General features: G+C 42.5%; 1 protein-coding gene and 1 pseudogene across 2 annotated transcripts; both read right to left on the bottom strand.

Annotated features, from left to right (window-relative positions):
- Positions 1 to 20,147, bottom strand: part of LOC135570065 (zinc finger protein 850-like) — a 102,194-nt pseudogene that overhangs the window by 56,870 nt on the left and 25,177 nt on the right.
- LOC115127431 (zinc finger protein 32-like) lies at positions 1,288 to 6,709 on the bottom strand. Of its 2 annotated transcripts, none has more exons than XM_065016124.1 (4): positions 6,383 to 6,709; positions 5,916 to 6,013; positions 5,608 to 5,785; positions 1,288 to 2,266 (listed from the first exon to the last, which is right to left on the bottom strand). In XM_065016124.1, the coding sequence occupies exons 1-4, from the start codon at positions 6,525 to 6,527 to the stop codon at positions 1,551 to 1,553; spliced, it is 1,137 nt and encodes a 378-aa protein (XP_064872196.1). In that variant the 5' UTR covers positions 6,528 to 6,709; the 3' UTR covers positions 1,288 to 1,550. The 2 variants fall into 2 exon arrangements, with proteins under 2 accessions (XP_064872196.1, XP_064872197.1); XM_065016125.1 differs by lacking the exon at positions 1,288 to 2,266 and adding an exon at positions 2,275 to 5,463.

Raw genomic sequence — 20,147 nt, 5'->3', positions numbered from 1 at the left:
ACTCAACGAAAATATCCGGTCCTAGACCGGATTAGATACGATGTCCTGCATGTGTTTGACCAAGAAAAAAACTCAAGGGAAATGACAAGACTCTAGACACCGTGTGGAAGCTGTAGGTACTGCAACCTCAGTCAATTAATTGTGGTTCACCTTTATCAATGGGATCAAGTAGCGCATGGATATATTTTCCCATTTTTAGTGATCAGTTTTTCCTGTGCTTTTCGATGTAAATGCCGTTCTGGTAAAGCCACAGCAGTGATTTAACCAGTTTTTTAAACGTCTGAGTGTTTTCTATCCACACAGACTAAGCAAATGCATATACTATATTCCTGGCATGAGTAGCAGGGCGCTGAAATGTTGCGCGATTTTTAACAGAATGTTCAAAAAAGTAGAGGGTCGACTGAAGAGGTTAAGGGACAGTTATGTTGAGTGTGTTTCATTTGGTGACCTCAGAGGACATGAAACACACATAACTATGTCTCAATGTGTACATTTCTCAATTATGGGGTTTGCATCTAATTATTGTATGAAATGAATGAGTAAAGATGCAACTATATATGAAATTATGTAATGTGATGTTAAACCTTTAATGTGAGAGAATTGTATTCCTTTAAAAGTTTAACTAAGTCATTGGTCCGTCCCCGAGGGCACAGACATGATCTGGCGTCATGGAACCGCCTATCCTATTGTTTCGAATAAAAGCCCCTCCTGAAAAAAAATCCTCTTCAGACTGAGCAAACCGAATAGTTTAGACAACGCATACCTCGCTGTAAGCTGAGGTGGCACATTTGAGTACCAAGACTAGAAAACCATCCCACGTGGAGCATTGGCTACACGGCTGGAAATGGTTCAACTCTGAGAGTATCAATCCCAACAGAGTAAGAGCATTGGTGGGTCTGTGGGGGCAGCTAGAAATGATGTAAACCTGGGATGCGAATGACGACAACCGCCGAAACATCTATTCTATGAGAACATTTCTGAATGGTAATCGGAGGTATCCATTCTAACCAAGAAAGACTTTGAACTTCAGGGAAACAGAAGGAGAGAGACTCAGATGAACTCTCCAGCAGACGGACCGGATTCCAACAGATCACAACGGCGTAAATATATATTGACTGCAATTATTCCTGAATGAGTGAGCATTCGTGTGCAAAGGATTAGCATTTCAAATAATATACAGTTGAAGTTGGAAGTTTACATAGTGGGGCAAAAAAACACACAAATATATTTAGTCAGCCACCAATTGTGCAAGTTCTACCATTCAATTTCATATGGTATAAACCCAGTTAAAAAGATGAGAGAGGCCTGTAATTTTCATCATAGGTACACTACAACTATGACAGACAAAATGAGAAAAAAAAACAGAAATATTTATATATAAACAAGTAAACATTCTCTCCTTTGTGGATTCTCACATGTTTTTTTTACGCTACTGGTGAGTAAAATGCCTTCCCCCCCAGTCTGAACATTTGTAAAGCTTCTCCCCTGTGTGCGGTCTCATGTCTTCTTTCAGGTGTCCTAATTTGGTAAAAACGCATTGCACGCTGGGATCAGTGGTAAGATTTCTTCCCTGTGTGAATTCGCTCATGCACTTTCAGGTTTCCTGACTGGCTAAAACTCTTTCCACACTGAGCGCAAAGGAAAGGCTTCTCCCCTGTGTGTATTCGCAAATGATCTTTGAGGATACCTAACAGCATAAAACTCTTTCCACACTGGGAGCAATGGTGAGGCTTCACTCCTGTGTGTATCCTCTCATGTCTTTTCATGTTAAGTAAATGGTTAAAACTCTTTCCACAATGGGAGCAGCAGTAAGGCTTCTCCCCTGTGTGTATTCGCAAATGATCTTTGAGGATACCTAACTGCATAAAACTCTTTCCACACTGGGAGCAATGGTGAGGCTTCACTCCTGTGTGTATCCTCTCATGTCTTTTCATGTTAAGTAAATGGTTAAAACTCTTTCCACAATGGGAGCAGTGGTATGGCATCTCCCCTGTGTGAATTCGCTCATGTCTTTTCATGTTTCCTAACTGGCTAAAACTATTTCCACACTGGCCGCAATGGTATGGCTTCTCTCCTGAGTGTATTCGCTCATGAGCTTTCAGGCTTCCTAACAGGCTAAAACTCTTTCCACACTGGCCGCAATGGTATGGCTTCTCTCCTGTGTGTGTCCTCTCAGGTCTTTTCAGGCTTCCTAACTTGATCTGGGAGCAGAGGTGTCGTCTTGATGTTGTGGAGGTCTTTGGTTCCTCCAAGTTTGGTTTTCCTCCTGCCAAAGACAGTGTTTATATAAAAAGAGACTAGAATGAAATCTCCAATTTGTGTAAATTTGTTTACATTGCTTTGCCAAGATAATCCATCCACGTGACAGGTGTAGCATATCAAGAAGCTGATTAAACAACATTACACAGGTGTACCTTGTGCTGGGGACAATAAAAAGCCACTCTAAAATGTACAGTTGTCACACATCACAATGCCACAGATGTCTCAAGTTTTGAGGGAGTGTGCAAATGGATTGGGGACTGCAGGAATATCCACTGGAGCTGCTACTAGAGAATGTAATGTTGCATTCTCTACCATCAGCCGCCTCCAATGTCTTTTTAGAGAATTTGGAAGTCCGTCCAACAGGCCTCACAACTGCAGATCAAGGACCTCCACATCGTCTGAGATCAGCCACCCGGACATCTGATGAAACTGAGGAGTGTTTATCTCTGTAACAAAGCCCTTTTGTGGGGAAAACTCATTCTGATTCGCTGGGCCTGGCTCCCAAGTGGGTGGGCTTACGCACTTATCATAGGTACACTTCAACTGTGAGAGACAGAATCTAAAACAAAAATCCAGAAAATCACATCGTATGATTTTTAAGTAATTAATTTGCATTTTATTGCATGACAAAAGTATTTGATCACCTACCAACCAGTAAGAATTCCAGCTCTCACAGACCTGTTAGTTTTTCTTTAAGAAGCCCTCCTGTTCTCCACTGATTACCTGTATTAACTGCACCTGTTTGAACTTGTTACCTGTATAAAAGACACCTGTCCACACACTCAATCAAACAGACTCCAACCTCTCCACAATGGCCAAGACCAGAGAGCTGTGTAAGGACATCAGGGATAAAATTGTAGACCAGCACAAGGCTAGGATGGGCTACAGGACAATAGGCAAGCGGCTTGGTGAGAAGGCAACAACTGTTGGCGCAATTATTAGAAAATGGAAGAAGTTCAAGATGACGGTCAATCACCCTCTGTCTGGGGCTCCATGAAAGATCTCACCTCGTGAGGCATCAATGATCATGAGGAAGGTGAGGGATCAGCCCAGAACTACACGGCAGGACCTGGTCGATGACCTGAAGAGAGCTGGGACCACAGTCTCAAAGAAAACCATTTTAGTAACACACTACGCCGTCATGGATTAAAATCCTGCAGCGCACGCAAGGTACTCCCTGCTCAAGCCAGCGCATGTCCAGGCCCGTCTGAAGTTTGCCAATGACCATCTGGATGATCCAGAGGAGGATTGGGAGAAGGTCATGTGGTCTGATGAGACAAAAATAGAGCGTTTTGGTCTAAACTCCACTCGCCGTGTTTGGAGGAAGAAGAAGGATGAGTACAACCCCAAGAACACCATCCCAACCGTGAAGCATGGAGGTGGAAACATCATTCTATGGAGATGCTTTTCTGCAAAGAGGACAGGACGACTCCACCGTATTGAGGGGAGGATGGATGGGGCCATGCATCTCGAGATCTTGGCCAACAACCTCCTTCCCTCAGTAAGAGCATTGAAGTTGGGTCGTGGCTGGGTCTTCCAGCATGACAACGACCCGAAACACACAGCCAGGGCAACTAAGGAGTGGCTCCGTAAGAAGCATCTCAAGGTCCTGACCTAGTCAGTCTCCAGACCTGAACCCAATAGTAAATCGTGGAGCGAGCTGAAAGTCCGTATTGCCCAGCGACAGCCCTGAAACCTGAAGGATCTGGAGAAGGTCTGTATGGAGGAGTGGGCCAAAATCCCTGCAAACAAAGGTTTCTGTACCAAATATTAAGTTCTGCTTTTCTGATGTATCAAATACTTATGTCATGCAATAAAATGCAAATTAATTACTTAAAAATCATACAATGTGATTTCCTTAATTTTTGTTTTAGATTCCGTCTCTCACAGTTGAAGTGTACCTATGATAAAAAATGACAGACCTCTACATGCTTTGTAAGTAGGAAAACCTGCAAAATTGGCAGTGTATCAAATACTTGTTCTCCCCACTGTGTATAGAGAACCAGTCAAAAGTTTGGACACACCTACTCATTTAAGGGTTTTTCTTTATTTTATTTTTTTATTACTATTTTCTACATTGTAGAATAATAGTGAAGACATCAAAACTATGAAATAACACAAATGGAATCATGTAGTAAACAAAAAAAGTGTTAAACAAATCAAAATATATTTTATATTTGAGATTCTTCAAAGTAGCCACCCTTTGTCTTGATGACAGCTTTGCACACTCTTGGCATTCTCTCAACCAGCTTCATGAGGTAGTCATCTGGAAAGCATTTCAATTAACAGGTGTGCCTTGTTTAAATATTAATTTGTGTTTTTCCTTCTTAGTGCGTTTGAGCCAATCAGTTGTCTTGTGACAAGTTAAAGGGGTATACAGAAGACAGCCCTATTTGGTAAAAGACCAAGTCCAAATGGCTCAAATAAGCAAAGAGAAACAACAGTCCATCATTACTTGAAGACATGGTCAGTCAATACCGAATATTTCAAGAACATTGAAAGTTTCTTTAAGTACAGTCGCAAAAAACATCAAAAGCTATGATGAAACTGGCTCTCATGAGGACCTCCACAGGAAAGGAAGACCCAGTCACTTCACTACTTACCAGCCTCAGAAATTGCAGCCCAAATAAATGATTTACAGAGTTCAATTAAGAGACACATCTCAACATCAACTGTTCAGAGGAGACTGTGTGAATCAAGAAGCATGAGCAATGGACCGGTGGAAATCTGTCCTTTGGTCTGATGAGTCCAAATTTGAGATTTCCGGTTCCAACCGACATGTCTGTGAGACGCAGAGTAGGTGAACGGATGATCTCCACATGTGTGTTTCCCACCGGGAAGCATTGATGAGCATTCATGAGTGATGGTGCTTTGCTGGTGACACTGTTTGTGATTTATTTAGAATTCAAGTCACACTTAACCAGCATCGCTACCACAGCATTCTGCAGTGATACAACATCCCATCTGGTTTGTGCTTAGTGGGACTATCATTTGTTTTTCAACAGGACAGTGACCCAACCACAACCAGGCTGTGTAAGTGCTATTTGACCAAGAAGGAGAGTGATGGAGTGCTACATCAGATGACCTGGCCTTCACAATCACCTGACCTCAACCCAAATTGAGATGGTTTGGGCTGAGTTGGACCGCAGAGTGACGGAAAAGTAGCCAACATGTGCCCAGCATGTGGGAACTCCTTCAAGACTGTTGGAAAAGCATTCCAGGTTAAGCTGGTTGAGAGAATACCAAGAGTGTGCAAAGTTGTTTTTGTTTTAGTCGGGGACAGCCCTATTGGGAACAGATACCAATGGGCAGATCTATTTTATTTGTTCAAACTACAGCACTTACTTTGATGTGTCAAATCTGATCCTTTCTTCTCTTCTCCTCCTCTCACAGTTCCACTCAGCCCCGTTGTTTTCCTGCAGTCCACCAGCAGCACAGACAACCTCTTCATACCCAGCAGTAACGTGCTACCGGGAGAGGCACGACACAGGGACTCCGGGAGGGCGGAAGGGCTAGCATTGTCCTGGTAACCATAAAGAGGGGACACAGACACATATCATTATGGATGCTGATGTCACTGTTGTCATAAAGTGCCTTACAGAAACCCAAACCCAGATAGAGCAAGCTGTATGCTAGACCAGACCAAGCTGTACCATCTGGTGTTCTGATCTGGAGAGACTCTTCTCTGTCTCGTCAGCATCAGGATGTTGTTGAGGCTCCCCAGAGGATCCATGATAGTCATGTCTCTCTCCTGTTTGAACGAGAACATCAAACAGATGGTGAACTTATTACCATCATCAATTATTACTGTCTATTACAGTCATAGGGTCTTATCAGAGGCATTAATATCTCTAAATTAATTGGGTGCCTTTTGTGTCCCTTTGATATTTTAAGTATAAATTATGCTCCATTATTACATTTTAAAAGCCTGTTATATATAATTAAATCTCATTTAACAGTCCCAAAAATATATGTAGCAATGGCAGATTGACCCTTTAACAATTTATATAGTACTGAACATCACATTGAAGTGAATAACTTAAGTAGAATGCCCCTTAAAAACCACACATTAATTCAACAACTGCATAGTTTGTGCCCCTGTTTTTAGGACAGTACTCACTGGTGTTAATCTGATATTCTGTCTCCTCCTCTTTCACTCCCAAAACGTCTTCCTCCTTCACCTTTACTGAGATAGAACCTTTTAGAGAGGAAGAGGATGCTTTCTCTTCTTTCCCTATAACAGCCTCCTCTTCCTCCTTTTTCATTCTGAAAGGTTATTTCTCTCCTTTCACTGTAATATCCTCCTCCTCTTCGTCTTTCACGACAATGTTCAGCGCCAGAGCTTCTTTCTCTCCTTTCACTGTAATATCCTCCTCTTCGTCTTTCACGACAATGTTCAGCGCCAGAGCTTCTTTCTCTCCTTTCACTGTAATATCCTCCTCTTCATCTTTCAGACAGACATCAGCAGACATCCACTCTTTAGCAGGGGATGAGTAGTTTAATGAGCTCATGGTCAGGGATGTTAGCTAGCTAGTTAGCATTAGCGAATAGCCTAGTGCTTGGCTCAGTATCAATCTTTAACACATTTGCAACTTGAACAAGCAAATTAGGTTCAAGTTAACGTCAACTGAAATGTGTTTTATACACTGCGATTAGCTCATGTACATTAACATGACCTAAAACGTCAATCTTTCAGTTTTACCTTGTCCAGCAAGCTACCCAGGTGGTTGAAATAGTATCCGTGTTGTTGTTCCTGAAGACGCGTCCGTCCAGTCCATTATACGTCACACAAGAAGCATCACCTGAAAGACGCTCATCGCCATCTGCTGGCTGGAGTGCGTAACGCAGTTTGGAAACAGTAGTTACACTTTTTGTATTGGAAAGAACATCATAATTATTTAACAATAAGCTGATATATTTTCTCTTACGTCTTACAACTAATACTGTCCTGTACACAGACGTAAAAGCGTAATATGAATATGTAGATGATGAATAAATACTTCCATGAATAGGAAGTGTGTTTATACACATTTACTCTGTTAATTTTTTCTCTAGATGTGACCATACTATTACCTTAAAGCTACAATACAAAGCTACAACAGGTGTAGACATGACCATGAAATTCTTACTGACAAGCCCTTAACCAACCATGTAGTTAAAAAAAAAAGAGGTAAGAAAAAAAGTTACACAATAAAAAAACTATACCGTGGCTACAGAGTCAATGTGGAGGTTATATACAGGGGGTACCAGTACAGAGTCAATGTGGAGACTATATACAGGGGGTACCAGTACAGAGTCAATATGGAGGCTATATACAGGAGGTACCAGTACAGAGTCAATGTGGAGGCTATATGCAGGGGGTACCAGTACAGAGTCAATGTGGAGGCTATATACAGGAGGTACCAGTACAGAGTCAATATGGAGGCTATATACAGGAGGTACCAGTACAGAGTCAATATGGAGGCTATATACAGGAGGTACCAGTACAGAGTCAATGTGGAGGCTATATACAGGAGGTACCAGTACAGTGTCAATGTGGAGGCTATATACAGGAGATACCAGTACAGAGTCAATGTGGAGGCTATATACAGGAGGTACCAGTACAGAGTCAATGTGGAGGCTATATACAGGGCGTACCAGTACAGAGTCAATGTGGAGGCTATATACAGGGGGTACCAGTACAGAGTCAATGTGGAGGCTTTATACAGGAGGTACCAGTACAGAGTCAATGTGGAGGCTAAATACAGGGGGTACCAGGACAGAGTCAATGTGGAGGCTATGTACAGGAGGTACCAGTACAGGGTCAATGTGAAGGTTTGCTCGTGTTTCTTGGCCCAAGTCTCTTCTTCTTTTTGGTGTCCTTGAGTAGTGGTTTCTTTGCAGCAATTCGACCATGAAGGCCTGATTCACAGAGTCTCCTCTGAACAGTTGATATTGAGATGTGTCTGTTTGTTCAACTCTGTGAATAATTTATTTGGGCAGCAATTTCTGAGACTGGTAACTCTAATGAACTTATCCTCTGCAGCAGAAGTAACTCTGGGTCTCAATAAAATGCAAATGAATTACTTAAAAATCATGTGATTTTCAGGATTTTTGTTTTAGATTCCGTCTCTCACGGTTGAAGTGTATCTATGATAAAAAATTACAGACCTCTACATGCTTTGTAAGTAGGAAAACCTGCAAAATCGGCAGTGTATCAAATACTTGTTCTCCCCACTGTATAGCCATATTATAAAGTATGAAAAGGCTTGTTCGTTCACATGTCATGAATTCACTATGACATGATATTTGTATTACGACTTTTATTATGTAATAGATCATATGGGTTGAAAAGTGTACGCATAGATAATAAACAGAGAGTAGCAGCAGCGTAAAGGGGTGGGGGGGGGGGGGGGCAGTCCCTCTGACACCGCCTGGTATAGAAGTCCTGAGTGGCAGGAAGCTTGGCCCTAGTGATGTACTGGGCCGTACGCACAGCCCTCTGTAGTGCATTGCGGTCAGAGGCCGAGCAGTTGCCAAACCAGGCAATGATGCAATCAGTCAGGATGCTCTCGATGGTGCAGCTGTAGAACGTTTTGAGGATCTGAGGACCCATGACAAATCTTTTCAGTATCCTGAGGGGGAATAGGTTTTGTCATGCCCTCTTCACGACTGTCTTGGTGTGCTTGGACCATGATAGTTTGTTGTTGATGCGGACACCAAGGAAGTTGAAACTCTCAACCTGCTCCACTACAGCTCCGTCGATGAGAATGGGGCGTGCTTGGTCCTCCTTTTCCTGTAGTCCACAATCATCTCCTTTATCTTGATCACATTGAGGGAATGGTTGCTGTCCTGGCACCACACAACCAGGTCTCTGACCTCCTCCCTGTAGGCTTTCTTGTTGTTGTTGTCAGTGATCAGGCCTGATGACACTGTTGTGTCATCAGCGAACTTAATGATGGTGTGGGAGTCGTGTCTGGCCATGCAGTCATGAGTGAACAGGGAGTACAGGAGGGGGCTGAGCATGCACCCCTGAGTATGAGGATCAGCGTGGCAGATGTGTTGTTACTTACTCCTACCACCTGGGGGTGGCCCGTCAGGAAGTCCAGGATCCAGTTACCAGGTTCCTAAGCTTAGAGATGAGCTTTGAGGGCACTATGGTGTTGAAAGCGGAGCTGTAGTCAATGAATAGCATTCTCACCTTTTTTATTTTTTATCTAGGCAAGTCAGTTAAAGAACAAATTCTTATTTACAATGACAGCCTATGAAAGTGGGTTAACTTGTCACGAATCCCGCCGAAGATGGTGCCTCTTCCTGTTCGGGCGGCGCTCGGCGGTCATCGTCGCCGGCCTACTAGCTGCCATCGATTCCCTCTCCTTTTTGTTTCTGTTAGTTGGGTCTAATTGGTAACACCTGTTTTGAGTTTAGTTTTGTTTGTAGGCTATTTAAGGGCTTGTTCTCTGTTTTATGGTGTTGGTTTATTTTGTGGTCTCTATTTTTCCAGACAGTTTAGTCCTGTTTGTTTGGACGGGTTGTTTCATGCGCCCTTGTGTTTTGCATCTCCGTTTTCGCTGTCTTTGGAATAAAGATCCACATTCGGAACTAACCTGCTCTCTGCGCTTGACTCCTCCACCCACCATTCCTAGAAGCCGTAACATAACTGCCATGTTCACGGGTAGAAAGACAGATTTTTACCTTGTTAGCTCAGAGATTGGATCTAGCACCTTTACGGTTACTGGCACAATTTTCTAACCACCTGCCGTCTACAGTCATGGCCACAAGTTTTGAGAATGACACAAATATTAATTTCCACAAAGTTTGCTGCTTCAGTGTCTTTAGATATTTTTGTCAGATGTTACTATGGAATAGTGAAGTATAATTACAAGCATTTAATAAGTGTCAAACACTTTTATTGACAATTACATGAAGTTGATGCAAAGAGTCAATATTTGCAGTGTTGACCCTTCTTTTTCAAGACCTCTGCAATCCACCCTGGCATGCTGTCAAGTAACTTCTGGGCCACATCCTGACTGATGGCAGCTCATTCTTGCATAATCAATGCTTGGAGTTTGTCAGAATTTGTGGGTTTTTGTTTGTCCACCTGCCTCTTGAGGATTGAACACCAATGCTCAATGGGATTAAGGTCTGGGGAGTTTCCTGACCCTGGACCCAAAATATTGATGTTTTGTTCCCCGAGCCACTTAGATATCACTTTTGCCTTATGGCAAGGTGCTCCATCATGCTGGAAAAGCCATTGTTCATCACCAAACTGTTCCTGGATGGTTGGGAGAAGTTGCTCTCGGAGGATGTGTTGGTACCATTCTTTATTCATGGCTGTGTTCTGAGTAAAAATTGTGAGTGAGCCCACTCCCTTGGCTGAGAAGCAACCCCACACTTGAATGGTCTCAGGATGCTTTACTGTTGGCATGACACAGGACTGATGGTAGCGCTCACCTTGTCTTCTCCGGACAAGCTTTTTTCCGGATGCCCCAAAAAATCGGAAATGGGATTCATGAGAGAAAATGACTTTACCCCAGTCCTCAGCAGTCCAATCCCTGTACCTTTTGCAAAATATCAGTCTGTCCCTGATATTTTCCTGGAGAGAAGTGGCTTCTTTGCTGCCCTTCTTGACAACAGGCCATACTCCAAAAGTCTTCACCTCACTGTGCGTGCAGATGCACTCACACCTGCCTGCTGCCCTCACACCTGCCTGCTGCCATTCCTGAGCAAGCTCTGTACTGATGGTGCCCCAATCCCGCAGCTGAATCAACTTTAGGAGCCGGTCCTGGAGCTTGCTGGACTTTCTTGGGCACCCTGAAGCCTTCTTCACAACAATTGAACCGATCTCCTTGAAGATCTTGATGATCCGATAAATGGTTGATTTAGGTCAATCTTACTGGCCGCAATATCCTTGCCTGCAAAGCAATGATGACGGCACGTGTTTCCTTGCAGGTAACCATCGTTGACAGAGGAAGAACAATGATTCCAAGCACCACCCTCCTTTTGAAGCTTCCAGTCTGTTATTCTGGAAGAATTTGTTCTTAACTAGTTAAATAAAGGTAAAAATTTAATAAAAATACAAAATTCGAACTCAATCAGCATGACAGAGTGATCTCCAGCTTTGTCCTCGTCAACACTCACACCTGTGTTAACGAGAGAATCACTGACATGATGTCAGCTGGTCCTTTTGTGGCAGGGCTGAAATGCAGTGGAAAAGTTTTGGGGGATTCAGTTCATTTGAATGGCAAAGAGGGACTTTGCAATTAATTGCAATTCATCTGATCACTCTTCATAAGATTCTGGAGTATCTTCAAATTGCCGTCATACAAACGGAGGTAGCAGACTTTGTGAACATTAATATTTGTATCATTCTCAAAAAGTTTGGCCACCAGTACATAGGTATTCCTTTTGTCCAGATGTGAAAGGGCAGTGTTGAGTGCAATAGAGATTGCATCATTTGTGGATCTGTTGGGGCGGTCTGCAAATTAGAGTGGGTCCAGGGTTTCTTGGATAATGGTGGGGTGTGAGCCATGACCAGCTTTTCAAAGCAATTGATGGCTACAGACGTGAGTCTCTGATAGTATAGTATAAGAAACCTCTCCCATTCTACTTGTCTATTATCTTTGTTTAGAAATAGTCATTTGTGTGACCTACTGATTTTCCCTACAATTTATTTTAAGGATTTAGAAATATAGAAATGGTAGAACGAGGAATGTCAGAGTCTGGAATATAAATATATACAATTTGTTTAAAATGTATATGATGGTGTGTCTAGACATTTACATTACATTTACATTTAAGTCATTTAGCAGACGCTCTTATCCAGAGCGACTTACAAATTGGTGCATTCACCTTATGACCTCCAGTGGAACAGTAGTGCATCTAAATCTTTTCAGGGGGAGGGGGGGTGAGAGGGATTACTTTATCCTATCCTAGGTATTCCTTAAAGAGGTGGGGTTTCAGGTGTCTCCGGAAGGTGGTGATTGACTCCGCTGTCCTGGCGTCGTGAGGGAGTTTGTTCCACCATTGGGGGGCCAGAGCAGCGAACAGTTTTGACTGGGCTGAGCGGGAACTGTACTTCCTCAGTGGTAGGGAGGCGAGCAGGCCAGAGGTGGATGAACGCAGTGCCCTTGTTAGACATTATGGACCGTATATGAATATAAAAGGTGTGTACAGTAGTAGTTATATAGGATGAGCCTTGACTATAATACAGGGTGGAGTACTGGGTGGTAGACAGCTAGTAACAGTGACTAAAGTGCAGGGCAGGTTACTGGGCGGAGGCCGGCTAGAGGTGACTATTTAACAGTCTGATGACCTGGAGATAGACCACACATTAACCACACAATAAGTATTGTGGTGGCAGCATCATGTTATGGGTATGCTTGTCACCGGCAGGGACTGGGGAGTTTGTCAGTATCAAAATAAATATGAAAGGAGCAAAGCCGAGGTAAAAAGTTAAAACCCACCTCAGTCTTCTGAAAACCTAACCCTGGGACATTGTTTAATTTTTCTGAAGGACAATTACACAGATGTTTACACTGCTGCAACCACCAGGCCTGGAGGGCTGGGATAGGGTTTTATGTTTCTGGAATTACACCATTTTTTATGCAAAAGACACACCAGAATGGCTTTCCAAGACTTGTTGAGTGTTCCTAAGTGGTCTGATCTCAGTCCTGACTTAAATGTACTGAATAAAAACATCTGGTTTAAATATCGCTGTCCACCAATGAGCACTTTTGACAAAAAACGATGGATGTATTTTGCACAAAGTTGGTGGAATCTTAATGAAACTGTAATGGCTTCCACCAAGTATTAACTTGGACAGGAGACGGACTTCTCCAATTATGATATAAAACAAAACACATTGTTCAACATTTTATATTAAATCTAATCCCTTTATAGATGTAATTTTAAGGCAAAACGTGAACCAGAAGTTAAAAGGCGTGTAGACGTTCTATAGTCACTGTTCAGCTTTAACTATGGAGTGACCCCATGAAATGGGATATCAGCCAACTCAGTGACAACCACAGAACACAACTATGTATCATTTACACAAATATATTATATTTGCATCTTAGTTCTTATTGAAGGACTTTGAATGTGGTACATCACCTCCATAACCAACCTACTGTGTGTATTGAACATTCATATTGGACTGTACAGCTGACTAACTGGCTACTGATCAACTTATTGTGAGAATTGAACATTCATCATTGACTGTAAAGCCTTACCTATAGAGTGTAAACCACCACCGATCACAACTTCCTGTTTCCATCACAGCTGTCGTGAGTTTTTGTACGGTATGACTTTACTGGCATAAAAACTTTGGATGGAAACGTGGTTAATCAAGCTATATATAGCAGCACAGCTAACTGGTTAACACATTTCTATTGTGTGTATTGAACATTCATATTGAACAGCCTTACCTATAGAGTAGCACCACCACCCATCAGCCCATTCTCTTCTTGATGTCAAAGCTGCAGTGTATTGTTGCTATCTGAGTTTATGATGAATAATCCTATTTACTTCCCACTAAGACGGTCCTCTATCTACCTTTGTTGACTTTTTTATTAGACCACTCGCAGAACAGCTACCCTCCTTTGTAAAGGACACCAGCAGTATGATCTCAGAACAGCTCCCCCTAAAGGACACCAGCAGTATGATCTCAGAACAGCTCCTCCTAAAGGACACCAGCAGTAGGATCTCAGAACAGCTCCTCCTAAAGGACACCAGCAGTATGATCTCAGAACAGCTCCCCTCCTAAAGGACACCAGCAGTATGATCTCAGAACAGCTCCCCTCCTAAAGGACACCAGCAGTATGATCTCAGAACAGCTCCCCCTAAAGGACACCAGCAGTATGATCTCAGAACAGCTCCCTCCTAAAGGACACCAGCAGTAGGATCTCAGAACAGCTCCCTCCTAAAGGACACCAGCAGTAGGATCTCAGAACAGCTCCCTCCTAAAGGACACCAGCAGTATGATCTCAGAACAGCTCCCCTCCTAAAGGACACCAGCAGTATGATCTCAGAACAGCTCCCTCCTAAAGGACACCAGCAGTATGATCTCAGAACAGCTCCCTCCTAAAGGACACCAGCAGTATGATCTCAGAACAGCTCCTCCTAAAGGACACCAGCAGTATGATCTCAGAACAGCTCCCCTCCTAAAGGACACCAGCAGTATGATCTCAGAACAGCTCCCCTCCTAAAGGACACCAGCAGTATGATCTCAGAACAGCTCCCCTCCTAAAGGACACCAGCAGTAGGATCTCAGAACAGCTCCCCTCCTAAAGGACACCAGCAGTAGGATCTCAGAACAGCTCCCCTCCTAAAGGACACCAGCAGTAGGATCTCAGAACAGCTCCCCTCCTAAAGGACACCAGCAGTATGATCTCAGAACAGCTCCCTCCCTAAAGGACACCAGCAGTATGATCTCAGAACAGCTCCCTCCTAAAGGACACCAGCAGTAGGATCTCAGAACAGCTCCCTCCTAAAGGACACCAGCAGTAGGATCTCAGAACAGCTCCCCCTCCCTAAAGGACACCAGCAGTATGGTCTCAGAACAGCTCCCTCCTAAAGGACACCAGCAGTATGATCTCAGAACAGCTCCCTCCTAAAGGACACCAGCAGTATGATCTCAGAACAGCTCCCTCCTAAAGGACACCAGCAGTATGATCTCAGAACAGCTCCCCTCCTAAAGGACACCAGCAGTATGATCTCAGAACAGCTCCTCCTAAAGGACACCAGCAGTATGATCTCAGAACAGCTCCCCTCCTAAAGGACACCAGCAGTATGATCTCAGAACAGCTCCCCTCCTAAAGGACACCAGCAGTAGGATCTCAGAACAGCTCCTCCTAAAGGACACCAGCAGTAGGATCTCAGAACAGCTCCCCTCCTAAAGGACACCAGCAGTATGATCTCAGAACAGCTCCCCTCCTAAAGGACACCAGCAGTATGATCTCAGAACAGCTCCCCTCCTAAAGGACACCAGCAGTATGATCTCAGAACAGCTCCCCTCCTAAAGGACACCAGCAGTATGATCTCAGAACAGCTCCCTCCTAAAGGACACCAGCAGTATGTCTCTATCATTGAATCTCTTGATCCTCTCCCCTGAGAATACCTTGTTAGTTACTTTTGATGTTGAGTCATTATACACTAATATTCCACACGAGGGCGGTATTGAAGCTATGGAACATTTTCTTCTGCAACGTGACCCTAATGAACTTCCTTCCAGTGCATGCATTGTAATATTGGCTGAAATAGTACTCATGCATAACTATTTCATGTTTCTAAATGATTTCTTTATTCAGACTAAAGGGACTGCTATGGGATTCCCCCATGGCTCCTAACTATGCTAATTTGTATGTGGGTTACATGGAGAAACAGTCTATTTTCAATCCTCTCAAAAATGTTTTCTTGCCTCACATCATTATGTGGAAACGGTATATTGATGATATTTTTTGTTCTATAGAGGGGTGATGCAAAACAGCTCCAGACGTTCCATGCTTTTCTTAACTCCTGTTCTGAGCATCTGAGATTTACTCTGCAATCTGATACACGTCTAATCAGTTTTCTTAATCTTCTGATCTTGTGTGAAGATAATGTTCTATACACTGATCTTTACAGGAAACCTACTGATCGTAACAGTTTGTTGAGGGCTGATAGTTGTCACCCACTTCCTTTAAAAAATAGTTTGCCTTACAGCCAATTCTGTCGAATCAAAGGAATTTGCAAAAAACAGTCCGATTTCGACAGAAATATGGCTGAGACGCAAAGAAAGTTCAAGGAGAGGGGCTACAAGAATGATCAGATTAATATTGCCATTGAGAAAATTCAAAACAAAACGAGACATGACCTTTTTCAAGGTCAGTATCGCAAAAAGACGCATTCTTGCGTTCTAACTACCCGCTATTCAAAGTGCTCTGAACAAATTAAGGGAATTGTTCACAAACATTGGCACATCTTAAAATCCGATGATAGTCTCGGTAATGTGTTTTCGGACCTTCCCTTGGTCGTATTCTCGCGGGGCAGAAATCTCAGAGACCAATTGGTAAACTCTGATTTACCACCCCAAGATATTCCTGAACAATGTCTATTTGCGCCCTCACTGGATGGAAATTACAAATGTAATGGCTGTGCTCAATGCAATGGCACTTATAAATGTAGATCCTTCAAACACCCACAAACAGGGAAATCGACCCCAATAAAAGGTGTTATTACGTGCTCCACTAAGGCAGTTATTTATCTTATAACTTGTCCTTGTGGTAAAAATTATGTAGGTAAAACAAAGCGCGAATTAAAAGTACGGATCTCAGAGCATCGTAGCACCATTAGGTGTAAAAACTTTACTTATCCAGTTGCGGCCCACTTCTTGGAGGCAGGCCACTCGATTTCGTCTCTGCGTTATATTGGCATCGAACATGTCACCCTCCCTAGGAGAGGGGGTGACCTTGATCATTTATTGTTAAAACGAGAGGCTGCCTGGATCTTTAATTTAAAGACCCTTGCGCCCTTCGGTCTCAACGTAGACTTTGATCTGAAGCCATTCTTGTGATTATTGTGACTTTGCCATTGTAATTGTGTGTAAACTTGTATAGTCAAATTAATCTATGATCGTATGCTATCCATTTGTTTGTATGCTGTTCTTTGTATGACATTTTAATATTTGATTATTAACCAATGATATTAGGCCACTCCTGGCCATGATTACAGACACCTGTGTCTTTTGACACGATATAAACGAGTCATCCCGCAGGGTTTGTGATTATACCCTGATGAAGACAGCTTGGCTGTCAAACGTTGGTATTACATTTTTGCATCTGAGCTCCAAGAGTGTGCGGCTCTCTTTTATTTTCAACAATCAGTGTATATATCTGCCATTTAGCAGACACTTTTATCCAAAGCAATTTACAGTCATGTTTGCAAACACTTAACATATGGATGGTCCCAGGAATCAAACCCACTACCCTGGTTTAACAAGCACTATACTCCACCAACTGAGCTACAGGACCACAAGGAATGATCAAGGAATGACGCAGATAAACACACACAGCCTGAGTTTGAAAAATATAATTGAATCAAAAGACCGTAACATTGAAACTGACATACTCCATATTAGATGTAGACCGATTCATCTGAATGGCCGATTAATTAGGGCCGATCTCATTTTTGGTATTTTTGGCGGCGATTTTGCAGATTTTTTTTTTACACCTTTATTGAATCTTTATTTAACTGGGCAAGACAGTTAAGAACGCATTCTTATTTTCAATGACGGCCTTGGAACGGTGGGTTAACTGCCTTGTCCAGGGGCAGAATGCTAGATTTTCACCTTGTCAGCTCGGGTGATTCTGCCTTGCAACCTTACAGTTAACTTGACCAACGCTCTAACCACCTGCCTCTCATTGCACTCCACGAGGAGCCTGCCTGTTAAGCAAATGCAGTAGAAGCCAAGTTAACACCATCCAGTCCCTTCAGCTCCATTCAACCCCTCCCATCTGTCTCTTAACATCCATATGGGATTCATATTTGCCATATATATTTTAACTGTGCTGTGATGCTTCACAAAAGTACTAAACTTTTTGATTCTCATAGTTTCTACAGATGGTAAATTAAAGATAAACATTTTTGTTAAAATAATTCTAATATTATTGATTGATTGAATAGGACTTTTCAAATTACCCAGTATTGCCATCTGCAGCGTTAGTTCTAGGTAAATGTTGCAATTCTTCAGCGATTCCTGGACCTGTGACCAACAACGAGCTACACATGGACAGTACCAAAATAAATGATCTAATGACTGCCTCCTCGCAGCAAAATCTGCAGAGCTGGGAAGATTGTATCCCCATATATAACATTATATTGGTTGCAAGAATTTTGTATAATAATTGAAGCTTTGAATCCGGCGTCATTTTGTGTGTCAATTCATAAACCATGTGCCATGGAATCAGTACAATGAAAATCTCTTGCCAGCTATTTTGAAATGTATTTGGCACAGCTGTCAGTTGTTTGGTCCTTAAATGGAACTGGTAAACATTTCTATTTATCACAATTTGGTCCTTAATGCAGGGCCTTGTTCCTGTTCTACAGTCTTGTAAAGATAGGGGGGTTGACTGGGACAGGCAATGTAACATCCATGTTTTTGGGATCATCTTGAAACTTTCTCTCTAAAGCTAACTTTCATCAAGGTTTTATATGGTCTATTGGTTTCTCTCTAAAGCTAACTTTCATCAAGGTTTTATATGGTCTATTGGTTTCTCTCTAAAGCGAACTTTCATCAAGGTTTTATATGGTCTATTGGTTTCTCTCTAAAACAACGTACATCAAGGTTTTACATGTCAACTAACAGAACTGTTACTGTGGTGGAAATATACCAGTCTATCTTCCTGTCAACAAACAGAACTCTGCTGGTTGTCCTGGTAACAAATACCAGTCTATCTTCCTGTCAACAAACAGAACTCTGCTGGTTGTCCTGGTAACAGATACCAGTCTATCTTCCTGTCAACAAACAGAACTCTGCTGGTTGTCCTGGTAACAGATTCCAGTGGGCAGATCTATTTGTTCAAACTAAATTACAGCACTTACTTTGACGTGTCAAATCTGATCCTTTCTTCTCTTCTCCTCCTCTCACAGTTCCACTCAGCCCCGTTGTTTTCCTGCAGTCCACCAGCAGCACAGACAACCTCTTCATACCCACCAGTAAGGTGCTACCGGGAGAGGCACGATACAGGGACTCCGGGAGGGAGGAAGGGCTAGTGTTGTCCTGGTAACCATAAAGAGGGGACACAGACGCACATCATTATGGATGCTGATGCCACTGTTGACATAAACTGCTTTACAGAAACACAGCCCAGACCCAGATAGAGCAAGCTGTATGCTAGACCAGACCAAGCTGTACCATCTGGTGTTCTGATCTGGAGAGACTCTCTTCTGCCTCGTCAGCATCAGGATGTTGTTGAAGCTCCCCAGAGGATCCACCATAGTCATGTCTCTCTCCTGTGTTAATGAGAAAATCAAAATGAGTAGTAAACTTATAACCGTCTAATAAAATCATAGGGTCTTACAAGAGGCATGAATATGTCCCTTTGATATTTTAAGTATAGATTATGCTTCAATATTGAATTTTAAAAGCCTGTTATACTAGATGAGGGGGACTTTAATGTAGACCACATGGAGAATTCAAAACATTGAATTGAAAAGTCCCTAAAATATATGAACCAATGGCAGATTGACCTTTTAACAATTCCTACAGTACTGAAGAACATATTCAAGTGTAGAACTTCAGTAGAATGCCACTTTAAAACCACACATTAGTTCAACAACGGCATAGTTTGTGTCCCTGTTAAAGACAGTACTCACTGGTGTTAATCTGATATTCTGTCTCCTCTTTCACTTCAAAAACGTCTTCCTTCTTCACCTTTATTGAGATAGCATCCTCTTCCTCCCTAAACGGTTCTTTCTCTTCTATCACTATAACAGCCTCCTCTTCCTCCTTTTTCATTCTGAAATGTTCTTTCACTATAACAGCATCTTCTTCCTTCACTATAACAGTCTCCTCTTCCTCCTTTTTCATTCTGAAATGTTCTTCCACTATAACAGCATCTTCTTCCGTCACTATAATAGCCTCCTCTTCCTCCTTTTTCATTCTAAATGATTCTTTCTCTTCTTTACATTTACATTTAAGTCATTTAGCAGACGCTCTTATCCAGAGCGACTTACAAATTGGTGCGTTCACCTTAAGACATCCAGTGGAACAGCCACTTTACAATAGTGCATCTAAATCTTTTAAGGGGGGTGAGAAGGATTACTTTATCCTACCCTAGGTATTCCTTAAAGAGGTGGGGTTTCAGGTGTCTCCGGAAGGTGATGATTGACTCCGCTGTCCTGGCGTCGTGAAGGAGTTTGTTCCACCA

Source organism: Oncorhynchus nerka, unplaced genomic scaffold (genome assembly GCF_034236695.1).
Source record: "Oncorhynchus nerka isolate Pitt River unplaced genomic scaffold, Oner_Uvic_2.0 unplaced_scaffold_1135, whole genome shotgun sequence".
Classification (NCBI taxonomy): domain Eukaryota; kingdom Metazoa; phylum Chordata; class Actinopteri; order Salmoniformes; family Salmonidae; genus Oncorhynchus; species Oncorhynchus nerka.
The sequence above is the reverse complement of the archived record's forward strand: the minus strand, read 5'-3'. Positions and strand labels throughout refer to the sequence as shown.

Coding starts and splice junctions, on each gene's coding strand:
- LOC115127431 (XM_065016124.1), bottom strand. CDS start 6,527: ATGAAAAAGGAGGAAGAGGAGGCTGTTATAGGGAAAGAAGAGAAAGCA. Junction 6,014..6,382: donor AGAATATCAGATTAACACCA/GTGAGTACTGTC, acceptor TCGTTCAAACAG/GAGAGAGACATGACTATCAT. Junction 2,267..5,607: donor ATCAGATTTGACACATCAAA/GTAAGTGCTGTA, acceptor TGTCTTTGGCAG/GAGGAAAACCAAACTTGGAG.